This window comes from Carassius gibelio, chromosome B5 (assembly GCF_023724105.1).
Source record: "Carassius gibelio isolate Cgi1373 ecotype wild population from Czech Republic chromosome B5, carGib1.2-hapl.c, whole genome shotgun sequence".
Lineage (NCBI taxonomy): Eukaryota > Metazoa > Chordata > Actinopteri > Cypriniformes > Cyprinidae > Carassius > Carassius gibelio.
Genome location: NC_068400.1, coordinates 24,207,603 through 24,233,462, shown reverse-complemented (window position 1 = coordinate 24,233,462; position 25,860 = coordinate 24,207,603). Strand labels below are relative to the sequence as shown.

At 36.4% G+C, this 25,860-nt stretch overlaps 2 protein-coding genes across 2 annotated transcripts; one reads left to right on the top strand and one right to left on the bottom strand.

The window, feature by feature from the left end:
- Positions 1–83: 83 nt before the first annotated feature.
- ptgs1 (prostaglandin-endoperoxide synthase 1) lies at positions 84–18,461 on the bottom strand. The gene is made up of 11 exons (XM_052557339.1): positions 18,092–18,461; positions 17,918–18,007; positions 15,174–15,290; positions 14,291–14,431; positions 11,137–11,280; positions 10,764–10,945; positions 7,368–7,451; positions 4,609–4,855; positions 3,947–4,233; positions 3,129–3,276; positions 84–1,376 (listed from the first exon to the last, which is right to left on the bottom strand). Exons 1-11 carry the CDS (start codon positions 18,096–18,098, stop codon positions 1,030–1,032), a joined length of 1,794 nt encoding a protein of 597 aa, XP_052413299.1. The 5' UTR covers positions 18,099–18,461; the 3' UTR covers positions 84–1,029.
- A 1,553-nt stretch (positions 18,462–20,014) lies between these two features.
- lhx6b (LIM homeobox 6b) lies at positions 20,015–22,957 on the top strand. Its single transcript, XM_052556977.1, has 7 exons — positions 20,015–20,020; positions 21,049–21,180; positions 21,347–21,468; positions 22,036–22,256; positions 22,433–22,509; positions 22,619–22,714; positions 22,803–22,957. Exons 1-7 carry the CDS (start codon positions 20,015–20,017, stop codon positions 22,947–22,949), a joined length of 801 nt encoding a protein of 266 aa, XP_052412937.1. The 3' UTR covers positions 22,950–22,957.
- Positions 22,958–25,860: the final 2,903 nt, after the last annotated feature.

Here is a 25,860-nt window from a genome sequence, read left to right as displayed (position 1 = left end):
TGAATTGTTATTGTCTTTATTAGAGTCCACAAACTGATATTTTTTTTTGAGATTGTTGGAAATGGTAAAGAGCCATTTGAACATTTTGTTGTAAAATTTGCAGTTTTATTTTTAAACTTCTTTTGTAAATGATCAGACACACAGGTAGATTTCTTTTTGACATCATACTGCAGAAAAATTTCAGTAATGGTGCTACAAATTACTATATTTTGCTTGGAAAACATACAAGAATATTATCAGGTTACATTCATTCATGTCAAAGAACATAAATGAACCCAAAAGTGAACACTAAAAAAAGAAGCGAAAACACTGGCCGTCACAAATCCACAGTTCAAGGTAAATTACTTATTTCAAGTTGAACAGTGCATTGGAATTGACTTAACAGAACAGACTAAGATGCAGCAAATACAATTCATTTTTTCAGCATAAACATAAAATGGACGGAATCCTTTTTTTCTTTTTTTGACTTTGAATGAAAGCTAAACGTTTATTTTGCCTGTGATGGTCAGGTCATCTGTCCACTCAATGGGATAGACTACAATGACTCTACATAGGATAAGCGGTTTAAAAAATGGATGGTTGTTTGGCAATATGAGGTCCATTAAACAAAGTTAAAAAAAATCACCAAACTTTTAGTCAATTCTCTAACTGATCCTTTGTTAAGCTCCACCCCCTTTAGTTATGAGATTACCATAAACAGCATGATTTTCAGTAAAATGTGCTCTAAAAGCAGGTGAGAATGTATTGTGGGATTGTATTAAAAATGAACAAAAGATGGCAGATGGCAACAGTTGCTTAAGTAATGTTTTTATGGCAGGGCTTAGCAAAGGGTTAGTTAAATCCACAAAATGCCCATGTATTTTATAATAAACATTCTTGTAATACTATCAAAATTAATTCTTCAGTCACCTTGTTACAAATAACAACTCTAATAATTGTCATTACTAATTCAGTTCTGATTTACAAGATAATTCATTATCATTTACATCTGTAATTAGAAGTTAAAACAGATTCCAGAAGTACTTTATGCTAAAGTTCACCGTGAGATGTCCTCTGTTGTTTATATTCTGGTGGAGGAGTATGGAAAGACACATACGGACACCATTTTGTATTGAGGCAAACCAGTTTCTTTAAAGTAGCAGAGTTTACTATATCAAAACCTGTCTTCCCCCCAAATGTACTGGGCTTCCAGTACTCAGGCGAGCAAATAGGATTTCCCATGAGGCCTTTAAGGGAAAATGGGGCCCCCATTTCCACCATGCTTTCACCAAATATTGCACCAGATCTTGTTTTCTCTACCAAAAGAGCTGGGTAGAACTCCATAGCATCAATATCACCATACAGTTCCTCTAGTTCTTTAGCCATCTCTTCTTCTCCTGTAAAAAATAAATACATAAATATGTGGCCTGGTGGATAGTGTGTTGTGCTGTGTGATGACCACCCATTCACATTGTTTAAACATGAAAAATGGAAATTAGCTTAAAATGTATTTACCGTCAGGCCATTCAAGATAATGCAGAAGTTTTTTTCTTCATGGGAACAGATTTGGAGAAAATTAGCATGACATCACTTGATCAACAATGGATCCTTCACAGTGAATGGGTGCATGGGTAGAAAAATCTACTTAACTTCAGTCCAGCAATTAATGTCTGAAATTACCAGCAGTGTTTTGGCGCTTTGGACTGTTTTCACTTATAAACAAAGATTGGTGTCTGCAAATAACTCTCTGGATTCAGATAAATTACTTTTCACTGGAGAAAGCAGTATTATGGACAAATGACTCATATTTTAGATAGAAGCAACAGTATGAAGTTAAAAACGTATTTATTGATTGATTTGTTTATGGCAAACACATAGCTTTTCACTCCACAAGATGTTCATTGATGAACTGAACTGGAGTCGTGTGGATTACTTGTGGATTATTGTGATGTATTTATCAGCTGTTTGGACGGCACCCATTCACTGCAGAGCATCCACTGGTGAGCAAATGCTGTAATGCTTAATTTATCAAAAATCTGTTGAAATAAAGAAGCAAAACTACATCTTGGATGGCTGGAGTTAATTTCAGCGAATTGGCATTTTTGGTATAATCCAGTGATATGATTCTTTAGGGTCTTAATAAAAAGTCTATAATATACTTTGGTTAAAATTTCTCAATTGTAGTGTAAAAAACTATTTTTTTACTCTGTCAAAAACAGTTCTCCTTACAGCAAGCCGTTTTAGTGCATGTCCCTTTACATGCTAATGAGCTCTGCTGACCCCACCCCTGTCTTCCGTGGGGTAACAAGCTGTTCTCTTGAAACTATTCACTTTAGCCACAGAACTTGCTAACCAGCATGTTATTAGGAAAGGTGATTTGCAAAGAATCATAAAAGACTCTTATAGTACTTCTGTAGGTGAGGCAGGATCACGAATGATTCTCGCAAACATAAATTAATTTAGGTAGATCAGGGATCGGCACATTCCCTTCAAAAACAAAAGTAATCAACTGCATCTTCAGCAGCTCAGATGTCAGGAGTAAATGACAACTGCTACGTTTATAACATCCAACAACAGAACACCTCAAACACTAGCTATTCTTGTCTACTCCTGCTCCAGCGGGGAAACAATGCTGGACTGATGACAGCTCACTCGGGGCGGGTCTAAGGTAAAACTCTAGTGTCAGTCAGCAACCGTGGGACGGCCTGTGTCTGTGTGACGTCACACAGACAGGCTTCTGAGAATGGCTTGATATAAGGAAAGGGAAATTATTTTAACGAGATTAAAAAAAAAAAAAAAACACTGGGTGGATCTTTATAATTATAGGGTGGTTGTGAACACACACTACTGCCAACTACTTTTAAAAGTGCAAGTCACATCCGATGACCCCTTTAAATCTTGACCTTGAATTTTCAGCATGTTCTCATAAATACATGAGAAACAAACTCACCTACTCTATCTTGGATTGCCTGAGGGTAAATACATTTTGAGCTAATTTTCATTCAAAATGATAAATCTGTCACATTGAGAAAAAACTGCACATTGAAGAAATCACAAGAAGCTCTTTACAGGCATCAGTGATGATGATTTGTCTTCCCTTGTGATTTTAATTTGAAAATGAAGCTTTAAAATTTGTAGAACAATCATACCTGTCAATTCTGAGAATGACGTGTAGGGTTTGAGATTGAATCTCTTCCGATATTCATTAAAGGGCCGAAGTCGAAGCTCCCTTGATTCATTGATGACCCCTTCAGCTACTTTGAGCACCACTCTGTGAATATTATGACCACCTCCAATCTGTCACAACACAAATAGATTTATATGATTAAAAAAAATTAAATTTCAGTAGTGAAATTATACTATGTTCAATTAAAAATAAGGTCAGCATTAGTTAAGGTTTTACAGCGCTTTTGTTGATATTCTGCAGGAAAAAAATTGGTGTGATACTACTCATACATCTGATTATGTTATGATAACATAGGCTTACTGTTTATCTAAAAGAAATCATCCTGTCATATCAGTTTCTTAGCAACATATCAACCAGATTAAACCTCACACTTTAACTGTAAACAATGCAAATCTTTCTGCCTTAAACGGCTCAGTTAATCTCTAATCCACTTAAAGAGATTTTCCACCCAAAAATTTAAATTCTCTCATCATTTCCTCACCCTCTTGCTGTCCCAGATGTGTAAGGTGAACACAAACTGAGGTTTTTATCATTTTTGGGTGGAATATTCCTTTACGATCTTGGGAACACTAACAGACAAGTTTCAATAGATGAGCGTGGTAAACTCATTGGAAATGAGCCTTGAAATGACAAAAACAGACTAAGTCCTGAGAACCTACAATATTCTAACTTCCTTAAGGAGAAGGGTCATTGCACCTCATTATGAAACGGATATTTGTTTCTCTTTTGGAGCAGATGTTTAAGTCATTAAACCCCCCACAGTCCTCATGGTGCCATTACCTGTCCCGCGGGTTGAGTTGAGAAGGCTTCAACCAGTTTCTCCACCCCGTAGTGGGTGAGGACAGAGGTGTTGAAAATGAACTGAGGGTAGTGAATGTCATCTCCATCGATTTGGAAGCTGTCAGGCATGAGTGGGTGCCAGTGGTAAAGCTGATTGAACTCCACAGCGATGCGGTTCTGGTACTGGAACTGAGAGGTGAACAGCAGCGTGGGATCAAAGTGCAGCTTCAGCCGGTAACCACTCAGATGCTGCACATAGTCCTCGATCACAATACGAATGGTCTCACCTGGAGTTAATGGAGTCAACATTTTACAATTCATGTTTTTTTTTAATAAGTGAATAAAAACATTATGTAAAGAGGGTTGCACAGTGGAGAACTGTAAGCACTTTTGTAAAACTATTTTACAAAGATATTCAGGGTCTGAAAAAAAAAAATATCACATAACAGATTTGTCATTTTACAATGAGCTGGAATGTAAATTGCATTATTTATATTATTATAGTACATTATTTTCAATGTAATATATATATATATATTAATGTATTCTTTGAACATAGTTATTGTAATATGTCCATTTTGATATAAATTTTTGTAACAGACACATATCAACAAAAGGATCCCAAGCAAAATAAAAGCTAGCAGATTCAAGGAAATCTGTACCTATAATAATGAGCCTGGTGGTCTGAAACAGCTGCTCATCCCCCCAGGTAGGATGTTCTTGTTTAATGATATCACATACACGGTTGTGCTCACGCAGCCACAAGGTGGCGTACATACTGAGACCCGGCAGCAGGCCAAACACTTCTTGCCCAATGGCCAGCTGCCGCTCCAGCGGGACAGACGGTGGGTAGCTCATTTTGACCGGTGCATCTAGCACTGTGGGGGGATACATCTCACCATTTATCACCTACATCAGAGCCAAACAGAAAAAAATATTGTAAAATGCTGTAATGTTTCCTCCTTTCTCTTTGCACTACCAGTAATAATCAAAGAAATACCATTCTTTTGAGCTTTTGCTTCATCAGAGTATCCAGAAATGTATCATGCTTACCACAGAAATATTAAGCAGCACGGTTTTCAACATTTATAATAATAAGAATGCTTCTTGAGCACCAAATCAGCATATCAGAAGGATTTCTGAACAATCATACTGAAGACTGCAGTTGGCTGCTGACAATTTAGTTTTGCAATCAGGAATAAATTACATTTTAAAATATATCAAAACAATCGAAACAGAGAACAGTTATTTTAATATTTATTTTTTTCTTGTATTTTTTTTTGGATCAAATGAAACTTTCTTTCCTGAGATCTCTTTAAAAGGTTTCGATTAGTGAACTACAGTATTGTTCAAAATAATAGCAGTACAATGTGACTAACCAGAATAATCAAGGTTTTTCGTATATTTTTTTATTGCTACGTGGCAAACAAGTTACCAGTAGGTTCAGTAGATTCTCAGAAAACAAATGAGACCCAGCATTCATGATATGCACGCTCTTAAGGCTGTGCAATTGGGCAATTAGTTGAATTAGTTGAAAGGGATGTGTTCAAAAAAATAGCAGTGTGGCATTCAATCACTGAGGTCATCAATTTTGTGAAGAAACAGGTGTGAATCAGGTGGCCCCTATTTAAGGATGAAGCCAACACTTGTTGAACATGCATTTGAAAGCTGAGGAAAATGGGTCGTTCAAGACATTGTTCAGAAGAACAGCGTACTTTGATTAAAAAGTTGATTAGAGAGGGGAAAACCTATAAAGAGGTGCAAAAAATGATAGGCTGTTCAGCTAAAATGATCTCCAATGCCTTAAAATGGAGAGCAAAACCAGAGAGACGTGGAAGAAAACGGAAGACAACCATCAAAATGGATAGAAGAATAACCAGAATGGCAAAGGCTCAGCCAATGATCACCTCCAGGATGATCAAAGACAGTCTGGAGTTACCTGTAAGTACTGTGACAGTTAGAAGACGTCTGTGTGAAGCTAATCTATTTTCAAGAATCCCCCACAAAGTCCCTCTGTTAAAAAAAAGGCATGTGCAGAAGAGGTTACAATTTGCCAAAGAACACATCAATTGGCCTAAAGAGAAATGGAGGAACATTTTGTGGACTGATGAGAGTAAAATTGTTCTTTTTGGGTCCAAGGGCCACAGGCAGTTTGTGAGACGACCCCCAAACTCTGAATTCAAGCCACAGTACACAGTGAAGACAGTGAAGCATGGAGGTGCAAGCATCATGATATGGGCATGTTTCTCCTACTATGGTGTTGGGCCTATTTATCGCATACCAGGGATCATGGATCAGTTTGCATATGTTAAAATACTTGAAGAGGTCATGTTGCCCTATGCTGAAGAGGACATGCCCTTGAAATGGTTGTTTCAACAAGACAATGACCCAAAACACACTAGTAAACGGGCAAAGTCTTGGTTCCAAACCAACAAAATTAATGTTATGGAGTGGCCAGCCCAATCTCCAGACCTTAATCCAATTGAGAACTTGTGGGGTGATATCAAAAATGCTGTTTCTGAAGCAAAACCAAGAAATGTGAATGAATTGTGGAATGTTGTTAAAGAATCATGGAGTGGAATAACAGCTGAGAGGTGCCACAAGTTGGTTGACTCCATGCCACACAGATGTCAAGCAGTTTTAAAAAACTGTGGTCATACAACTAAATATTAGTTTAGTGATTCACAGGATTGCTAAATCCCAGAAAAAAAAAATGTTTGTACAAAATAGTTTTGAGTTTGTACAGTCAAAGGTAGACACTGCTATTTTTTTTTAACACACCCCTTTCAACTAATTGCCCAATTGCACAGCCTTAAGAGCGTGCATATCATGAATGCTGGGTCTTGTTTGTTTTCTGACAATCTACTGAACCTACTGGTAACTTGTTTGCCACGTAGCAATAAAAAATATACTAAAAACCTTGATTATTCTGGTTAGTCACATTGTACTGCTATTATTTTGAACAATACTGTATATGGCATAATCACACTAGAGACTAGACTAAACAGTGTGCACCATCCTAAATGACATCACTGAGGCTTAACAAAAACCATATGTTCACGCCCACAATTCTGCGTCCACAATATGAGGTTATCCACACAGACATTCAGAAGGAAATGATTGCACATAGCTGCAAAGTGTAGTAACTAAAACTGCACAGGACCTCATTCAGGAAACACGAGCAGAAAAAATCTGCATATATCATTTATAAAACAATTAATTATGACTCAGGATAAAGTGTTGTTTTATGGTATAAGTGATAGAAGAGAGATCCTCAGATTGATAGATCATATGTTTTACAAATATGTTTCTTAAATGAGAAATAAACAGAATGACATATCACATTTACTTGGAGACAGCTCAGCCTAGCAAGACTGGGGACTCCACACAGCATGCCTGATGTTTAACTGATGAACAGTACCTGGTACTTCAACTTCCCGTCTTTGTGCAGTCTGAGGTCCAGCTGGCGATCAAGAGTATCTCCATAAATGTGTCCAGCATCCACCTAGTTTTCAACATGCAATCAAATACAGACACTTTTAAAGACGTCATATGATGCGATTTCAATTTTTACTTTCTCTTTGGAGTGTTACAAGCTCTTGGTGCATAAAGAAGATCTGTTAATTTGCTAAAATCCAAAGAGATATTCTTTATCAAAGTTAAGACTCGTCCACACCCCTCCTAAAACGGCTTGTTCTAACACGCCCCCACATCTCTACGTCACGATGTGGGAAGATTTGCATAACGTCGCCAAATGTTCATGCCAAGAAAGAAGGTGTAACTTTTATTCTCGCTATTGCCGCCGCTGCCATGGCGTACAGTCACAGTGTATTTCATTGTGGAAGCTAAACTACTTGTTTGGCTTTACGACTAGAAATCAGTGGTGAAGTTGTATTTCAGCACTTCTCCGAAACAGTTCAAACCAAATATTCAGATGTGTGCTGCGCATTTTATGGAGGATGAGGACTTTTTTCTAAAGTGAAAAAAGTTAAAGTGACATTCAGCCAAGTATGGTGACCCATACTCAGAATTCGTGCTCTGCATATACAGTAACCCATCCAAAGTGCACACACAAAGCAGTGAACACACACAAACCGGGAACACACCCGGAGCAGTAGGCATCCATTTAACCTGCAGCGCCCAGGGAGCATTTGGTAATTCATGTTATTGGGGGAACTTAATAATACTGTACAAAACTTCATTATTCAAACTAAGTTTTGTGTTTTTCACAACACTTAACACAAACTTTCACAAAAAAATGTTACAGAACTGTCACTGGTGCCATTTCAAAAGAAACTATTCTGGTCCCAGTTTCCCGATAACTCTCACTTTTAGAAGAAGACCTCGAAAGATATATATTACCAAAGTTGTTTATGTTCCTAAGTGTGTTCCCCGAAGTGTCCCTTAGGAAGCTTCTTAACATTAGGGATGCACGATAATATCGGCACAACATCGGTATCGGCCGATAAAAGCTTAAAATGTCCATCATCGGTATCGGCCGATATGACTATTTCTGCCGATGAGCCAAACCGATATTCTCCAAGTGAAATAATTGACCTGTTTTTCAGATGGGAATGTCTGTCTTCATTTGTAAAATAATACATTTATGGTAGAATCAGTACAGAAGAGATACATGGATTTCTCTTCAGTAAAATGAAAGTTTAAATATATCAGTATATATTTGTATATATATCGATATCGGTATCGGCATCGGCCAAAATTATTTTGAAAATATCGGCATATCGAATATCGGCCAAAATCCAATATCGTGCATCCCTACTTAACATGCTGCCTCTTACGTCCGACGTTACAAGAGCGCTGTCCAAAGTGAGGGTGCTGAATTAGTTGCCATCGATTGCTCATTAGTCGATTTTCCACTTCACGCGAAGGTGCAATACAGCGTTAAGAACGACAACACATTCTATGCAAATGAACATTCCTCAAATTATTACAGTAACATTTATTTTAACATAGTTTAAGTTATCAGTAGAATATAGACTATAAATTAAATTATCAAATGGTCAGTAATATGTTCACACAGTATGTAGTGACGGTAAGACGAACCGGGTATCGCTCGCTAATCTTCCACCCTCCTTATCCCGTTTTGCCACTTCTTGACATGGGTTTAACGACTTCTAAAAATTATATAATACACTTTTATATTAATGGTAAGGTACAATCAGAATTGATTGGCAAGCAGCTGCAGTTACTTCTGTTTAATGCGGTATTGATTGCCATTGGTTAATGTTTTCAATAAAAAGCAACCTATCTACAATGAACTGAGAGAGAGAGTTAGATCCTGGGGAAGCAACGTAAAAAAGGGCACCAAGCTTCTCGTCAGAGGAACTTGAAGTGTTGCTGGACCTTGCCACCAGGTCAGAGATCACACCCCTTTAGATGGTCCACTATAACCTTCACGTTTATGGCCGCGTATCCCTTTTGCGATATGTAAGCCTGATCAATCACTGATGAATTGGCGATAGGGACGAGTGTGCCATCCACCAGGATGTAATCCCCGCCATGGCAGAGAAGGGTGTTGGTGACAGTGTGGACGCACCTCCACACCGAGGTCTTGATTAGGCCATAGCCCTCTCCCACGACCTCGATGAAGCTCTCTGTAGCAAAAAAAAAAAAAAAAAAAAAAAAAAACCTTGCGCTGCAGGCAGCTGGACTTCAGGGCTTAAAGCAAAATTCCGCCGCGTTTGCCTGGCAAGCGCAGGTCTGAGAAGGTCCAGCAGCTCCATAATGAGCTGTCTTGGGAGGCGATTTTTTATTTATTTATTTAGCCACGTCAGGCAAAATGTCAAAAGGGCTTAAGTTTTGCCTAATAAAAAAATTGACATGGACTAAACGGCCGGCGCCGTCTTTGATTCAATACAAGGACACGTTGGATCGCTGCCATTGTTGGTCGCTTACTGGACACCACCATGCTTACCCATTTATAGATCTTAGCCATTTAGAGCCAAATTGTTTGCTAGATTTTCATTATCAAAAGTGATTGCCAATTCGCTTTAATTACATTACAAAATAGCCTAGGCTAATTACCACCATATTAGTTCTGATACCACATAAAGTTAACTTCATAAATAGGCCTGTATCCATTGCGAACATAATTTATTATGAGTCTTAAAATGTCTATAACATAAAATCATTGTTTAGCCACAATATTGTCAACATACTATATTTTGACCTCAAAATGTAAAAAAAATACTGCTGCACAGTGGCGGTGACTAGAGTTTTGAGCTCTAACAACGCTAAGAGAGAGCTTACTTACTTAGCGTGCCATAACGTTAAGAGAGAGGTTAAGGAATAGGTTAAGAACTACTTAGCGATAAGAACGTTTTGGGGAACCGGGCCCTGTTCTTTTAAAGTACTGATATGTACTGTACCTTGAGGGAATTAATATGAACCATTTAGGGTTAAAAGCTTTTGTACTGCAGGGTACCCCAGCCAAAAGTGACAGTTTTGTTCTGAGAGTGTACTGTACAACACATATTTGAAACAATCAACTATAAATTCCTTTCCACCTTCCTGTAAATACTATATAAAATTAAGCTTGTGTGCAATGATAATGAGATAAAGATTTGTTGACCCTTCCCTCATTTCTTCCAACACTATATGTAACATGAGTATTGGTGTGGTTCCTGTGAAAAAACAGCACTAAGTTATTTCTCTGCACAAAAAGGTGTTCGGTGTCCAAGAGAAACATTTTTATCATCTCTCTCATCAACAAAAAACATCTGCACAGACTTTTAAAAGCTCTTTATGTGATTGGTTAATTGAGATCAAATATTCAACTGTAAAAACTGTGACTCACCCCATGAGCCAGACCTTTAGTGAACCCAAGTCCGACATGGTTGTGAGTCTTAAAAAACTGGTGCGTGAAGTGCTGAGCGAAAAATGCGAACATTAAATTTGTTCCCTGAGGATCCGGTCTGAAATTCCGCCTTAACAGGAACTTCTCTGCCAGAAGCTTGGGGTCTGGAAGCTTCATTTTCCCTGAGAGACACATGGAATGGTTTTACCACAGACACAGAACACAAGCTATTTCCTGTGACTTTAGTATACTGATATACTTGGAGCATTTTAATATAGCTTCTTATGAGGAAAAATGTATTTTCAGTTCATGTGTCCATCAGAAGGAATAGCCACTAGTGATTTGGGGGTAACGTTTGATTATAGTCTCTTACCTTTGGTTCCCATTGGCAAGGGGCAGTCCTGAGGGACTGGGGGAAGGATTCTTGTGTAGTAGGTGATGTTGGAATACGCTTCCCAGTTCAAGTAGTCATATTTGGAATTGTACGTCGGGGGACTTGGGATTAAGTTGGCCCTTACTGTAATAGAAAGAACATTTAAGAACACCATCAGACAAAATAATATCTAGAATAATAAACACTGAATTAAAGGCCAGAAATTATGCATACATTTTATTTGCTGTCATATATATCTCTAGATCAACCACTACACAAAACCTTTTCCTACTATTTAACAGTTATTTTCTCGGGCTGAAAATCAACAACTGGAAACATCAAAGACTTTACTGACTCTGGGCTGTGCAAATATTTATGTGAAAGAATTCTTGCACATTTACCTCCCCAGCTATGGGTGTACAGTCAAAAGATGTCAAGCAAACAAATCATTATGCAACATAAAAACTTAGCAAAGGTAAGATACAGCACTGCATGATCTGCACATACAGCTGTGGTTTTCAAAATGAAAGGCGGGTGCACTGTAAGGGAGTTTCCAAATATCATTCACTTTCACACATTCCAATCTGTGTGTAAAAGTATACATGCGAGAACCAGTACGGTTTGAGTGCAGTGTCTTCTGCTCTGCCTTCTACTCCTTATGTGGTGTTGAGTGCACAATTCAGTTTTTTTTTTTTTTTTGTAGGCAATGAAAAAAATTACATTTCAGTCTGTTTACAAAATAAAGTAATCAACTGACTTCAATAACACATGGGCTACTTTTATGGTTACAATCACACAGCCCTAATTTGAAGCGTTTCGTTATACGATGTGTTGTGAAGGATTTGCAGCGCATTTTGTTATATGCATGTCTTGTGATGATTTGCAGTGCGTTCCGTTATATGCATGTGTTGTGATGATTTGCAGCGCGTTCCGTTATATGCATGTCTTGTGATAATTTGCAGCGCATTTCGTTATATGCATGTGTTGTGATGATTTGCAGCGCGTTCCGTTATATGCATGTGTTGTGATTATTTGAAGCGCGTTTCGTTATATGCATGTCTTGTGATGATTTGCAGTGCGTTCCGTTATATGCATGTGTTGTGATGATTTGCAGCGCGTTCCGTTATATGCATGTCTTGTGATAATTTGCAGCGCATTTCGTTATATGCATGTGTTGTGATGATTTGCAGCGCGTTCCGTTATATGCATGTGTTGTGATTATTTGAAGCGCGTTTCGTTATATGCATGTCTTGTGATGATTTGCAACACTTGTGTTGTCAAACTGATGAAGATGTTTTCTTCATTTGCTGGTGTTTTTTCAATTTCCATGTGTTTTCTTAAGTTGCAGTGTGTTGAGCTCTCTCGGCCACTGTACCAATTTTTATTCAAGCTTCAAATTCAAATTCTACTTGCAACTTTATGATATTTATTTATTTATTAAGGAAAATTCTAATGGGGTCAACTGGACCCCAAGGGCTGATCAAGGGTTAAAGTAATAAGTATACCTACCTTTACACATATCCCATCTCAAAAGCAGCAAGTGTTTTTCAAAAAACGTGGAAAGGAAATGTTTTTCACACAGCAGGTATTCAATAAATATGCAGCTGATATTGTGGGTAATATGGAGGTGCATAAAAGTTCCACTCATTTAAAAAGGGAGGTATCAACAAAAAAATTGAGAAACACCTTCACACAGATAGCCTTATTCTGAAATAACTTGCTCTCTATTACACTTAATACCTCAGGATATTCAGTACCTTGGCTCGCACCAGGAAATCTTTTGGCCCACGGCAGTGTGAAGAACATGAGGTATTTGAGGGCCTCTTTGTAGAGTACATGAGCGTTGCCATGGCAAGTGGCGGCGGGGCTCAAAATGAGCACAGATTTAAATGATAGCCTCCTGTGACTCTGGTGTATCTTGCAAACACAATTTCATTACATAAAGTCTATCTGACTTGAATGTCTTTACAGAAACACACTGCAGAGCGCCAGCTGGGAGGAAATGATAAAAAGGGGCTGTACATTAGAAAAGGGGCCACTTAAAACAAAGTGGTGGCTGAGAAAATAAGGTAAGGATGCTGAGTTAAAGGAGACTCCCTTTACAAGAAAAGAAAAAAAAAACTAGGAAAGATTAATTCACACCCTTCCATTTGCTCTGACAACCACTGCAGTGCAGACTCAGAGTATGATAAATCACAATAATTGAAAGCCCTGGTCAGACACACAGCTATCTGAACTACATCCAAACCGTTTCGATTACAGACAGTTTTACCAAAGCAAAGAAAACAGACAACATCTCATCTATCGACCAAGAGTTTAAACAGAATTTCTGTCTAAACTACACGTGTGGTCTGAAAGTAACCAAAGACTTCAATGTCTGTGCTGATAAAACATGATGTTTAGACTCTGTGAGTGAACTTATTCTCCTCTTCCCTTATGCTAACTTGATAAAGAGTTAATCCTCAGGTCAGTGGGCGTTCTGAATTGGCTTTGGTTAGACTGCTAAAATAAGGTCTGCGGTTAACACAAGCTCAAGATATTTTCGTTTTCTTTTATCGTATGCCATAAAATACAACTATAATAATAAATACATTTTCTGAACAGGTAAACTCATCTAGGCCGCTTTTTACAAACTGTTTATAATCATGCTCATGCAAACTATTCTAAATCAAATTGTCCCACTTTTGACTGCATCGAATTGTACACTTTTGTTGGTCATAGTGCTTATTTTCTCCAATAAATCCAAAGTCTAGTAAAATAATCTATACATGTACAGCTGAAGAAGCAGAAATATTCTGATGCCAGAAGACAGAAAGATCCAATAAAGACATAAGAAATTTCGTTCGTTTCCGGTTTTCATTTTCGTTACTTGAACCGGTTCAGAGCCCTGCTCAGGACCAACTTAAACCAGCTCATGACCAACTAAGGACCAGCTTAATCCAGTTTAAACCAGTTATCATGCTTCGAAACATACCTGTTTATTTTTTTCAATGGGGAACAGGGGCACAGGGGCACAAGTAAACAAAATACATTTTGTTTACCATCTACTAACACACATTATCCTATTTATGCCTGTAATGTTCCTACATAAATAAACATGAGCAAAATTTTGAACATGTGAACACTCAACCCATGCAGAGCATGAATAACTAACCTGTGAGCACTTTGTGCATGATCCAATCCCTGAGGAATGTCCTGTTGATGATGTCCCAGAGCCAGTCAAAGTGAGTGAGGATATAGTGGACAATACTAGGACTGGGCTTCAGGAGTCGATAGACTCGCGTCCAGAACTCGGCTGAAAAAGACAGAAGAACAATTCAGGTACAGAGTCTCTGTTAATAAACAAAGAGAAAGTGCAGCTGTTTGAGATTATGAATCACCCTACATTGGTACAATATATGCACAATTCATGTGGACATGCATGAGATATCCTGGAATTCCTTTGAAATCTTGTGTGCAAATTGGACTGACACTAATTAAGCAAACCAATTATTCCAGAATACAAAGCTCTTTTATAACACATGCATCAGGTTTTTTGTTTTGTTTTTTCTCTCTCTTTTTTTATTTATTTTGTATCTAACACAATCATCTTATCACAACATAGAGCTCATGGCAAAGTAAATGGAATTTTCTGCAAAAACTTTTACTGCGGCAGATCATTTGCGCTAACAAGTTGAGAGAGACAGGAAATAGAAACAGAAAAAAAAAAAGAAATGGAAAAGAATACAAACTGCGGGGCTGCCTTTAAAAGACAAACAGGGTTGTGGGAGAGTGAAATGTGGTCCTGAGCCTTTTCCTTTTGCCAGGAATAGGCGGGCATAGATTATGGACTGTGTCTAAAGAGGCATCTGCTTCCAAAACATTCATGATCTGTTTAAATAATTCAGATCTTTGTACCACTATTATGTACACACAGTTTATTTTCATTATCAAACAGATGAAACGTCTGAGCTAAGTCCATCTTTTTTAGACAACATACAATCAATGAGTACAGTACAAACATACAATCAGAATGAGATCAAAAACAAGATACATACATATAGTGCAATTTTCTCCATAGAAGCCTGTTCTGGTGCAGTCACATTCATATCTGTCCAGGCCATATCGAACGCAAATCCCTCGGTTTTGACAAGGGTAATAGCAACATGGATTCACTAGAGGAAACAAGCCATAATAAAGTTACATTCGTAAAAGGTTTTAATGGTGTTTTGACTTTGAATGGTTACATTTACATCCACCCCAGCATTCCCTAATGTATTTCACTACAAAATTTCAGGCATAGTTTAGATGTGAGATTATATCTCATAATTACGCAACCATTATGACAAGCCTGTGTCATCATGTGCTTTTTTATGCAGTTCTGAGTATTTTCAAATTAGTTTTTTTAAATGAAATGTTTTACACTCTAACTAAAGGATATGCATTGAGCAATGGACAATCATGCATGACTGAAATGGCATGACATTTGCAACAGTGGCGGCTCCTGCACATTCTCGTGGGTGGGGGGGAGGGGGGGGGGGGGGGTTATAAAGAATGTAAAGATGTAAAGAAAACTGAACTATTATAGTATTCATTCAAAATAAACATACTCTAACAATCAATCCCTTGTTCTCCTTTTGTTTCTACATGCATATTAACACAATTCGGCAGCAAATAAAGACTGAAGCCAGGATGTGGTTTTCCAAAAAACATTTGACTTCAAAATCGGTTTAATAAAAAATCACTACTTACACAAATCGAGTGCAGCGTTAGTTCAGTCAGGCCACGGAAGCATAGGCTGTGACCAGCTGATGCAGTCAGCTGTCATCACTCCAATCACTACCACTCTCCTATTAGACCTATATACGTGGCACCACTGCTCGGTAAGTATGCCCAACGGCTCGCAACCCTCCCCCCCTTCCCTTATAAGCATGAGCATATTACTGTGCACCTTCTGGTTGTCGTCTTTGTTTCAGACACTAAGGCTTTCAAGTCTTAGCAGGCATGGACGTCCACAGACACCCATCTTCATAACCAGGCTACAGGATAAATGTCCCAGTACCACATCTACATGATTATCACTGTTTGCTTTAAAGACATTACTAAGATTCTTAATTGTCATGTATTTTTAAGCTGATGGTTCCGGGGGGTTAATGTTAAAGCTCTTGTATGTTCAATTATTCTGGGAGCAAGAACACCCATAAGGAACCATACCGCCAAAGATAAATTGTGTTCAATAAACTCAAGTAACTTTCTCAAGTAACTCACTGCTCATTTACAGCATTACTTAAATTATTACACAGCTAATTTGTATTACACTGCTCACTTCAATTAAATTACTCACTTATATCAAATTATATTACATTGCTCCCTTACATTAAACTGCTTACTTACATTACTCACTTAAACTGCGCTGAAGTAACGTTCGCCATGATGTCGATAAAGTTCAGCTGACAACTGAATTTGAGTTGGCTTAGCTGTCCCTGCCTCTCTCTGTTTTTTTTTTTTTTTTTTTTTCTCTATTATCACATTTGATAAAGATATTAAAGCAGTTTTTCATTTTTTCTTGTTGTTAAAATTCAAAATAGTTTTAAAATATTATTTGATGCCACTGTTCCCACCAATCCTTGCACAAGGCAAGGTTACGCATGATGACGAAAGTACATTAGTGCGAGCCCTCCCAGAAAAAAATTATCTTTGTATGGAAGTCTATGAGGGCACTCTGAAAAAAGGGGCGGTACTTCACAAAACGCGACTCAAGGCTGTTTGGACTAATTAGAGGCAGCAAAAAACTGTCTAGAATCGCACTGTGGTTTAATGTGAAAGAAAAAGATCCCTCCCTCTCACGCTTTGGTGGTGCATCGCACAATCACCCTAATGGAGGAACCGCCCAGCAGTTTGCACTTTTTTTTTCTTTTTCTGTGAACTACAGTGTTGTTCAGTGGTTTGCTAAACAATTAATACATTTTCTCACAATACTAGTCATTTATTCTCAACTGGAATGAGACAACAGTATTACCCTGATAATTCTAATTCATATAGACAAGACACATCATATCTTTGCTAATGGCTGTCAGTGGCATGACCTTTTACTTCTTTGGACAGCAGTATGACAGACACAACCCAAAAATAGAAGAAATGTTGAATTAAATGTGGTTAGTGTGCACAAATTGTGCAGCAGATAACCAGAACACCCCACCCCCCTCCAGTACTTTCCATCAATGCATTATACAAAAAAAATCCTCTAGTCTTCCAGCTGTGAGCAGAGAAACACAACCATTACGGGATAAAATTTAAACCAACCACTAGCATATTTATTCCTTAAGCTAGTATTTACCAATAACAAAATCCCTACAGTTTAGTCATTCAATTAACTAAACTATGTAAACAGAGAACCTAACAGCAAAGATAACATACACAACTTTCAAACCAAGATCAGACTTGTCCATTGCTGCTTACACATACCTCAACGAGGAGCAAAGGAAAGAAAGAGTCATGCTGGAGAGCTGTGATGAAGCTTTGTGTGCTTTAACGTTTAATAACACAGATAGTATACAGAAAATGCTCGATAATATACTCAAATCATTATCATTATTAAAGAATAATAATAAACTGACGAATTCAAATTAGAAAATCACTTCATGCATCTTCTGAAAGCACAAAAATGAATGAATGAATTACTTAGTTCAGAAAACGGAAAATGAAACTAAATTTTAGTTATACACTGATATCTATGACAAATGTAACTATGTATTATTATTATTATTATTATTGATGTCTGGATAAATGGATTTATACTTACCAATGTTTGATGAAGTTGGGCTTTCTTCACCAACGCATAAGGAGAGACTCAGCAGCAGGATGAACGTCCACTTCAGGAAAAAGCTAAACGCTAAAAAGCGAAATATCTGATAGGGTTTGCCACAAAAGTTGATTTACGTTACATATGAAAGTCTTAAAAGTGTTAAACGCTCACCTTTCATTGTAGTTTGGAACACAGCAAGTAATAAATACAAAATGATTGCAATACGAAGAATTCAAAAGTGGTGTTAACGAAGCAAAACACTAAATAAATAATTCCATGTCGTATATCTTCACATGCGAGACGTGAGCATGCCAAAGTCTGCACTGAGAGAGACTCGCGGAGGCGTTTTGCAAATTGATGAGTAAAAAACAACAACAACAAAAACACTCGAAAGGAACTTCAGTTTAGTGGAAGCAACCTTAAATACCAGACCAAACTCACTAAACAGACCAGAAAAGGGTCTTCTAGCAGTGGTTCTAACAGTTTAGTACGCCGCCAGCTGAGAAGAAAAGCACATTCCTGGAGCGCCACCGTGTGAGAGTCTGCCGAGCAAAACTAGATGCGCACATGAATAGATAAGCGCGGGGTTCGGCATTTTGTTCCGTTTTATCTTATCCTTATATCGTCCCAATAAATTCTCTACCTACAAAGAAACAAAGAAAAAGAAACCCTGCATTGCTGATCATATTAAACGGGAAAAAGCGGTATCACTTTAGAATAAGGTTCCATTAGTTAATGTTAGTTAATGTAGCTAGGCCTATTAATTAACACGAAAAAACAATGAACAATACATTTATTACTGTATTTATTAATCTTTGTTAATGAAAATACAGTTGTTAATTTTAGTCCATGTTGATTCACAGTGCATTAACTAATATTAACAACTTTCGTTTTGAACAATGCATTAGTAAATATTGAAATTAACATTAATTAAGATTAATAAATGCTGTAGAAGGATTGTTCTTGTTTAGTTCATGTTAACTAAAGTAGTTAACTAACATTAACTAAAGGAAACTTATTCTGCTGTTCCAGCAGACAGGTTCATTTATAGTTGAAAATAACTGATCACTGTTCTGGCTGAAGGCCCTGTAGACTAAGCAGGGAAATGGGGTGAACACAAAAACTGACCTTTTTTCTAAAAGGAAAGCACATGGCACGCATGTAAAATTGAATGATAATGTAGGCCAATTCAGTACGACTCATTTAAAACACAAAATTGGTGAAAAATAGGTGTGAACTACCTCACACACACACTTATCAGTTTTGGAACCAACATGTTGTAAACTACTGAAAGAAATTTCCCCACTAAAATGGTTTCTAGCTCCTTGAAAAACAGTTCAAATAGACCCTCAAGTAAAAAGCCTCGCTATCTTTTACAATCAGACTTTTTACGATCTCTGGCTGTTCCACCGCCCCAACTCTCACACTCCTCTGCCCCTCAGGGTAAGTTTCCTATAAATTACTCTATTCTAAACATGTCCTGCACCTCCCTACCGCAAAATCACAGAACATAGCAAAGAAAATATCTTCACAACCATCAGTTCAAGAGGTTTGAGCTTTTCAGCCCTTTTATTGGTTCAGTTCCCCTGCAATGATCAAACCATTTAATATTCCTGCACATCGTCATGGAGATACCTTCATGTAACTTTTGAAAATCCCTCAGTTCCTCTAAAAAAATCCATCAAATCTGATGCTGTCAACTTGAACATTATTTATGCAGGACCACAACAAGGACTAACAGGATACTGTTGAATTCTTTTGACGTGTTTACAACAATAATTTTAGAGCTGCAGTTTCAGTTCAGTACACAGTATGTGTATTTAGGAATAACTGACTCTCGTCTGATCAACAGGAAACTATATGTAAACACCTTTCAGGCACCACTACTATTTACAATTTCCTACTATTCTCTGCCATTTAGGAAGGACCTTTAATTAAGTGACTGCAGAATGTCTCCAGTATTTTATTTATTTATTTTATTTGTTTTGTCAGACATCCAAAAAAAAATTGAAAATAAAAATAAAAAGAAGAAGAAGCAAAGATTCTTATGGTCTTTAAAAATGTTTTAATGGAAAAACTTAAGCTTAAATGATTATGAAGGTAAGTGTTTCCCAGGATGCACATCATGAATGTCTTTATTGTATAATAAATTCCAAATTCCGACATTTTCTTCAATGCCAGTGTAAAAATCATGCTATGTCATTATCACACACACAGTCAATGCAAAAATAATGGATAAAATGTATGGGCTAAATAAATAAACTTAGATAGATAGATAGATAGATAGATAGATAGATAGATAGATAGATAGATAGATAGATAGATAGATAGATAGATAGATAGATAGATAGATAGATAGATAGATAGATAGATAGATAGATAGATGATAGATAGATAGGCTATTTTACTCTATGTCTATCAGATTGCACATTCTTCTGTTCATGGTTTTTAAATCTTTGGTGCAATCTCTGGTGCAAAACCTGAATTGATCCCAAACATTGTATTATTTATTTATTTTTATATTTCTTTCTTTCTTTCTTTTCTTCTTTTTTATTATGGCCTTGTGGCCTTTGACTGACAGCTAAAATGTTACACTCCGGCTGTCTCCAGTCTGAACATTTTAAGTAATCATAATTATATGGACTTTCTCTGTACTCTTATTATATGGCATATGATAACAGTTCTGAAGGGATTAGAGGTTAAGAGTGTAATCGATAATTCTGTTATAATTGGACCTGGTTTAATATAAGTGTAGCAAAGCCTCCGTATTCAGCACCAATGTTAACTTGTGATGTCTGGTGACACGGTTTTAAATTCCGTCCAGTGTCACACAGAAATGGTAAGTAGCCTGAATTATTATTATTATTATTATTTTTATTTATTTTTTTGCCTTGGCTAATGATTAGCTTCTATTTGCATAACCACAGTTTTAGTTTTACTATGGTTAGTGTGGCAATATGTTTAATTTGTAGTTACCTTGGTTTAGTAGCTAGTTTTTGTTTTAGTAGTAAAACCACGGTTAATTAAGTTTTTATTTATTTTAAGCCATTTGATCTCCAAACCAGATAAAATATTGCCTAATTTATCACAAAATGAATGAAACTTATTCTAAATATATTTTTTCCAAGTCATCCTCGAACCATCACTGTCGGAGTTTGAGGGAGAATTTGGGGGAGAAAAGATCAAGGAGTTCATCGCGCTCATCTTTGTTGATATGCGCGCGCTGCGCGAAGGAAATTGTGGACCGAGAAATGCTAAAGGTGCTTAGGCTAGCCTTCCTCACAATGACTGAGAAAGAAACATAAAGAACATTTATAATAATTTGATTTAACACATGCAATATTGCTTTAATAACGAATGAATTTGACGGTTAAAAATATGTTTTGAACAAGATAAGACGTTATTTAACGTTGTTTGTTGACGCAGGTGAATGGATTAACGTGGCATCTGAGATGTTTCCAGTGCTCGGTGTGCGCCGTGTCCTTGAGTCAACATACCAGCTGCTTCATCAGAAATACAGAGATTTTCTGTAGAACGGATTATAACAGGTAAAATGTTTTTGACAGCAAGCTTTCCTGCATTTCTGAAGATTTTCATAATATGGCTATCGTGTATAGGGTCACCGCAAATGTGCGCTTAGTTTGCATTAATGCAAATAAATATACATATAGTAGGCCTAAACAGAAAACTTTAAGTTAAAATTAAATATTTAAAAAAGCAGCGATAACTAAAACATTTTTTTTAGTTTTAGTGGGAATTAGTCATTTTGTTCTGAAATTAATGTAATATTATAACATAATATTCATATATATATATATATATATATATATATATATATATATATAATATCTGTAAACCCCCAACAAGAGGCCTAAATAAAATGATTTTTTTTCTTAAGTCACAACCTGTAATCTTTGATGAAATTACTGAAGAAAATTTAGATGAAACTCTTAAAACTAAACCATTTTTTAGGTTAAAGAGAAACACATTGTTCTGACAAATGTCATGATTCTAAAATGGTAAAAAAAAAAAAAAAAAAAGTTTGTTACCAGCAAGAAAATAATATTTAATTAAGTGATTCATTTTATTTAATTATTATTATTTTATTTTCTCAGTACTTTTGGCATAAAATGCACTCGATGTGGCCTTCAAGTCAGTGCTAATAACTGGGTTCGGAGGGCAGGGAATGACATATATCATCTTGCCTGCTTCGCTTGCTTCTTCTGCAAAAGGCAGCTTTCTACAGGAGAGGAGTTCGGCTTGATGGACAATCAGGTTCTCTGTCGCCTTCACTACGAAATATTGCTGCCAAATCTGCAGCACATGTCAGACAAAGGTAATTTCGACTCTTTCTTGGATATGTGTAACAATCTTTTGATTATTTTAAGGACATTAAAAGAGTATTCTACATGTAAACTAGTAACAACAATCTCTCATTAATGTACTAATATGAGACACTTAAAAATAAATTAAAGGGTATTTGTATCATAACAGGAAATATAATACATTTAGATGGAGCTTTACCCATACAGTACCTCCCAAAACCACCAAAAAGACCTCGTACATCATTCACCTCAGAGCAGCTACAGGTAAGCTATAAATGTCTCTTCTCCACTTGTGATAAAAGGGGACTATGCATGTGCTTTGGTATGATTATGGTCTAAAACACGGGCTTGCATGTGTATCTGATTTACATAGATTATGCAAACCCACTTTACTCAAGACAAGAACCCTGACGCACAGACACTGCAGAGGCTGGCAGACATGACTGGACTGAGCAGAAGAGTCATACAGGTAAAGAATGCTTATAGGCTGAAGTTTATACAGTGACTCATTGGATTTTAAAATTTAATTGTAACCACAAGTACTGAATTCTTGTAAGGTTTGGTTCCAGAACTGCAGAGCCAGACAGAAGAGGAACCCACTTCATGACAGCGTTCCTGCACAGGACAGATACCAGACCTTTGCGATGCCCTTTCTGTCAGATAGCCAGTACTTCTTACCCTCAGGTAGACCTGAGACTCAGTGAGACTCACTGCGCACTATTTCAGCATCTCTCTCAGAAAAAAAAAAAAAGATCAAAACTGTCCCTGCACGGTATCCTTTCAAAAAATACTAACACACACTAAAGTACTAACATGTACCATTTAGGGGAAAACTGTACACTGTATATATATGCATATACACACACACACACACACACACACACACACACACATATATAAATATATTGTTCAAATGTTTGGGTAATTATTTTAAAATAAATTATAACTTTCAGAAAGGATGCATTAAACTGATAAAAAAGTGTCAGTAAAGGCATTTTAAATGTTACAAAAGAGTTCTATTTAAAATAACTTTTTGATTCTTCTTTGAATCTTGAAGAAATGTATCATCAATTCCATAAAAATATTGAGTAGCACAGCTTATATTGATACTAATATTAACAATATTAGATAATATAGTGTTTCAAAGGATTTCTGAAGGATCTTGGGATCAGATTTTGCAATATTAATGTTTTATTATATAATAATATATTTTATCATATAAATGTATTTTTTTATATTATAAATGCAGCCTTAGTGAGCATACCCTTAACTTTTGAAACATAGTTTAATACCACATTTAAAAAAATCATAAAATGTATCTACAGTAAACATCAGTTCTGCTTAGGTGGTTCTGTATTTGTTTATTTATTACTATATTTATTTATTATTTATTCGAGGTGGAAAGGATTTTGAAAGGTATCGACTGACTGGAGTTTAGTACATTGTGGAAAGGGTGTCTATTTAATAATAATGAACACATTTGTATTTAAAATCTTTAATAGTCTTTGGTATGTCTGGTCCCAATTTGATGCTGAAAGTTGCTTAGAACAAGTGAGATGGATGAAATGAACTGCGATACACTGTTACTTGAGTGGATTTAAGCTTTTTCCAATTGCCATGTTGCCAGGTGTGTCCTTTTCATCTTGTGTAATCACTTGCCATAAAAACGAATACCAGGCTTGACATCTTTATTTCTCTTCTGAGTGCTTAGATTGTGACAGTTTTCTGACAGCCTAATGATATTTGTTTTCTTGCACTCAATCAATGATTGTCAATTATCTGTCAGTTCATCTAATGATCCAATATAATCCAGCCATCAGTGTCCCTTATTCACTCGTGTTCATTGGTATGTAATAATTCTAATGGAAGTTGAAGGTCTCCAATTTTGTCTTTGTGTGTTTAATGGCAGCCACGCTTTATCAATTTTCCCATCAAATAATGGCCATTAAGCTATTCATTCGGTGAGCAATTCAGCAAGCAGTAACAGACATTGTATACTGCATGCTGCATTGATTCACTCTGCTGAGCATGAGTGTACTGTCACCATTTCTTGAAATCATCTCAAAGTGGTGTATTGATTTAGACATTTCAGTTTTACAATAAATCACAATGGCCAAACACAATCTAAAATGGCTTGTCCTTCTTAATCATTTATGCTCTTTTCTTTCCTGCACTGCACATACTGTATATTATACTGACCAAGTTGGACTCTTAAAGCTTACAATATTATTTTTCTCACACAATACCATTCAAATGTTTGTGGTCAGTAAGATATATTCACGTTAAGCTCACCCGGGCAACACTTATTTGATTAAAATTAAGTAAAAACAGAAATATTGTGAAATATTATTGCAATTACAGACAACTGTTTCTTGTTTTAATATATTTTAAACTGCAGTCCTGCGATGTCCCAGCTAAGCTTTCAGCAGCCATTACACAGTCTTCAGTGTCACATTATCATTCAGACATCACACTAATATGCTGATTTGATGCTTAATAAGCATTTTTTCTTATTATTAATGTTGAAAACAGTTGTGCTGATAAGTGTTATTTTGGAAACTGCAAAAAATCAGGATCCTTTGATGAATAAAAAGTTCAAAAGAACAGCTTTTATTTAAAATAGGAATCTTTGTAACATTACAAATGTCTTCAATGTCAACTTTAATGCATCCATCTGGATTAAAACTATTAACATCTTCAAAAATAATTATCCCAAACTTAAAAGTTTGTTTTATGCACATGGTTGGCAAAATATCAGCATGCAATTTCAGTTGTGCCCACATGATGGTGCTGACTCAGATTACAATAGTGTTATTTATGAATGTGGAGTCGCCTTTATTTTGTCTATTATATGAAGGAGTCATGGTGGTACTTTGATTTCTATAATGGTTCATGAATGTGGTAGTCGACTAGTACCATTGTTAACATCAAACATATGCATCTTGTGGATTAAGTTTATTATAAACTGTACTGGTACTTGCATACACCCAAGGTATAATGTTATATATATATATATATATATATATATATATATATATATATATATATATATATATATATGGTAAAGGTAAGAAGTCATTAAACCTACAAGCATCATGAAAAGTTTAACTTAAGTGCAAACACATTAATTCAATTCAAGGATTCATTCAGATTTTCATTCAAAGCGTGTGTTAACTAATGTACTTTAGGTGATTATTTCCTCCCCAAATAGAAACATTTCTCATTGGTTTAGCCTTTCTGTTCTCTCTCGCTCTCTTCCTGGCTAGTGAGGCTTTGGAGGACCGTCTCCGTGTGAAGCATGGTTCTCACCTTACAGGTCATTGTACCCTCACTGAATAGTGTCAGTGTACAGAAATAGACTGTTCCGCTTCTCTAAAGCAAATCAGGTTACACCAGGTTAAAAAAAGGGGGTTATGGTTATTACAGTACACCCTGTCCCATAGTGGATATGAAGTCACATCTATTATAATTTGTTATTGTTAGTACTGTTATTTATCTTAAAGAGATTGTTCACCAAAAATGACAATTCTGTCATCATTTACTCACTGTCGTGTTGTTTCCAAACCTCTCTTGTGTGGAATATAAAAGACAATATTTTGGGTCAAAATAACAATG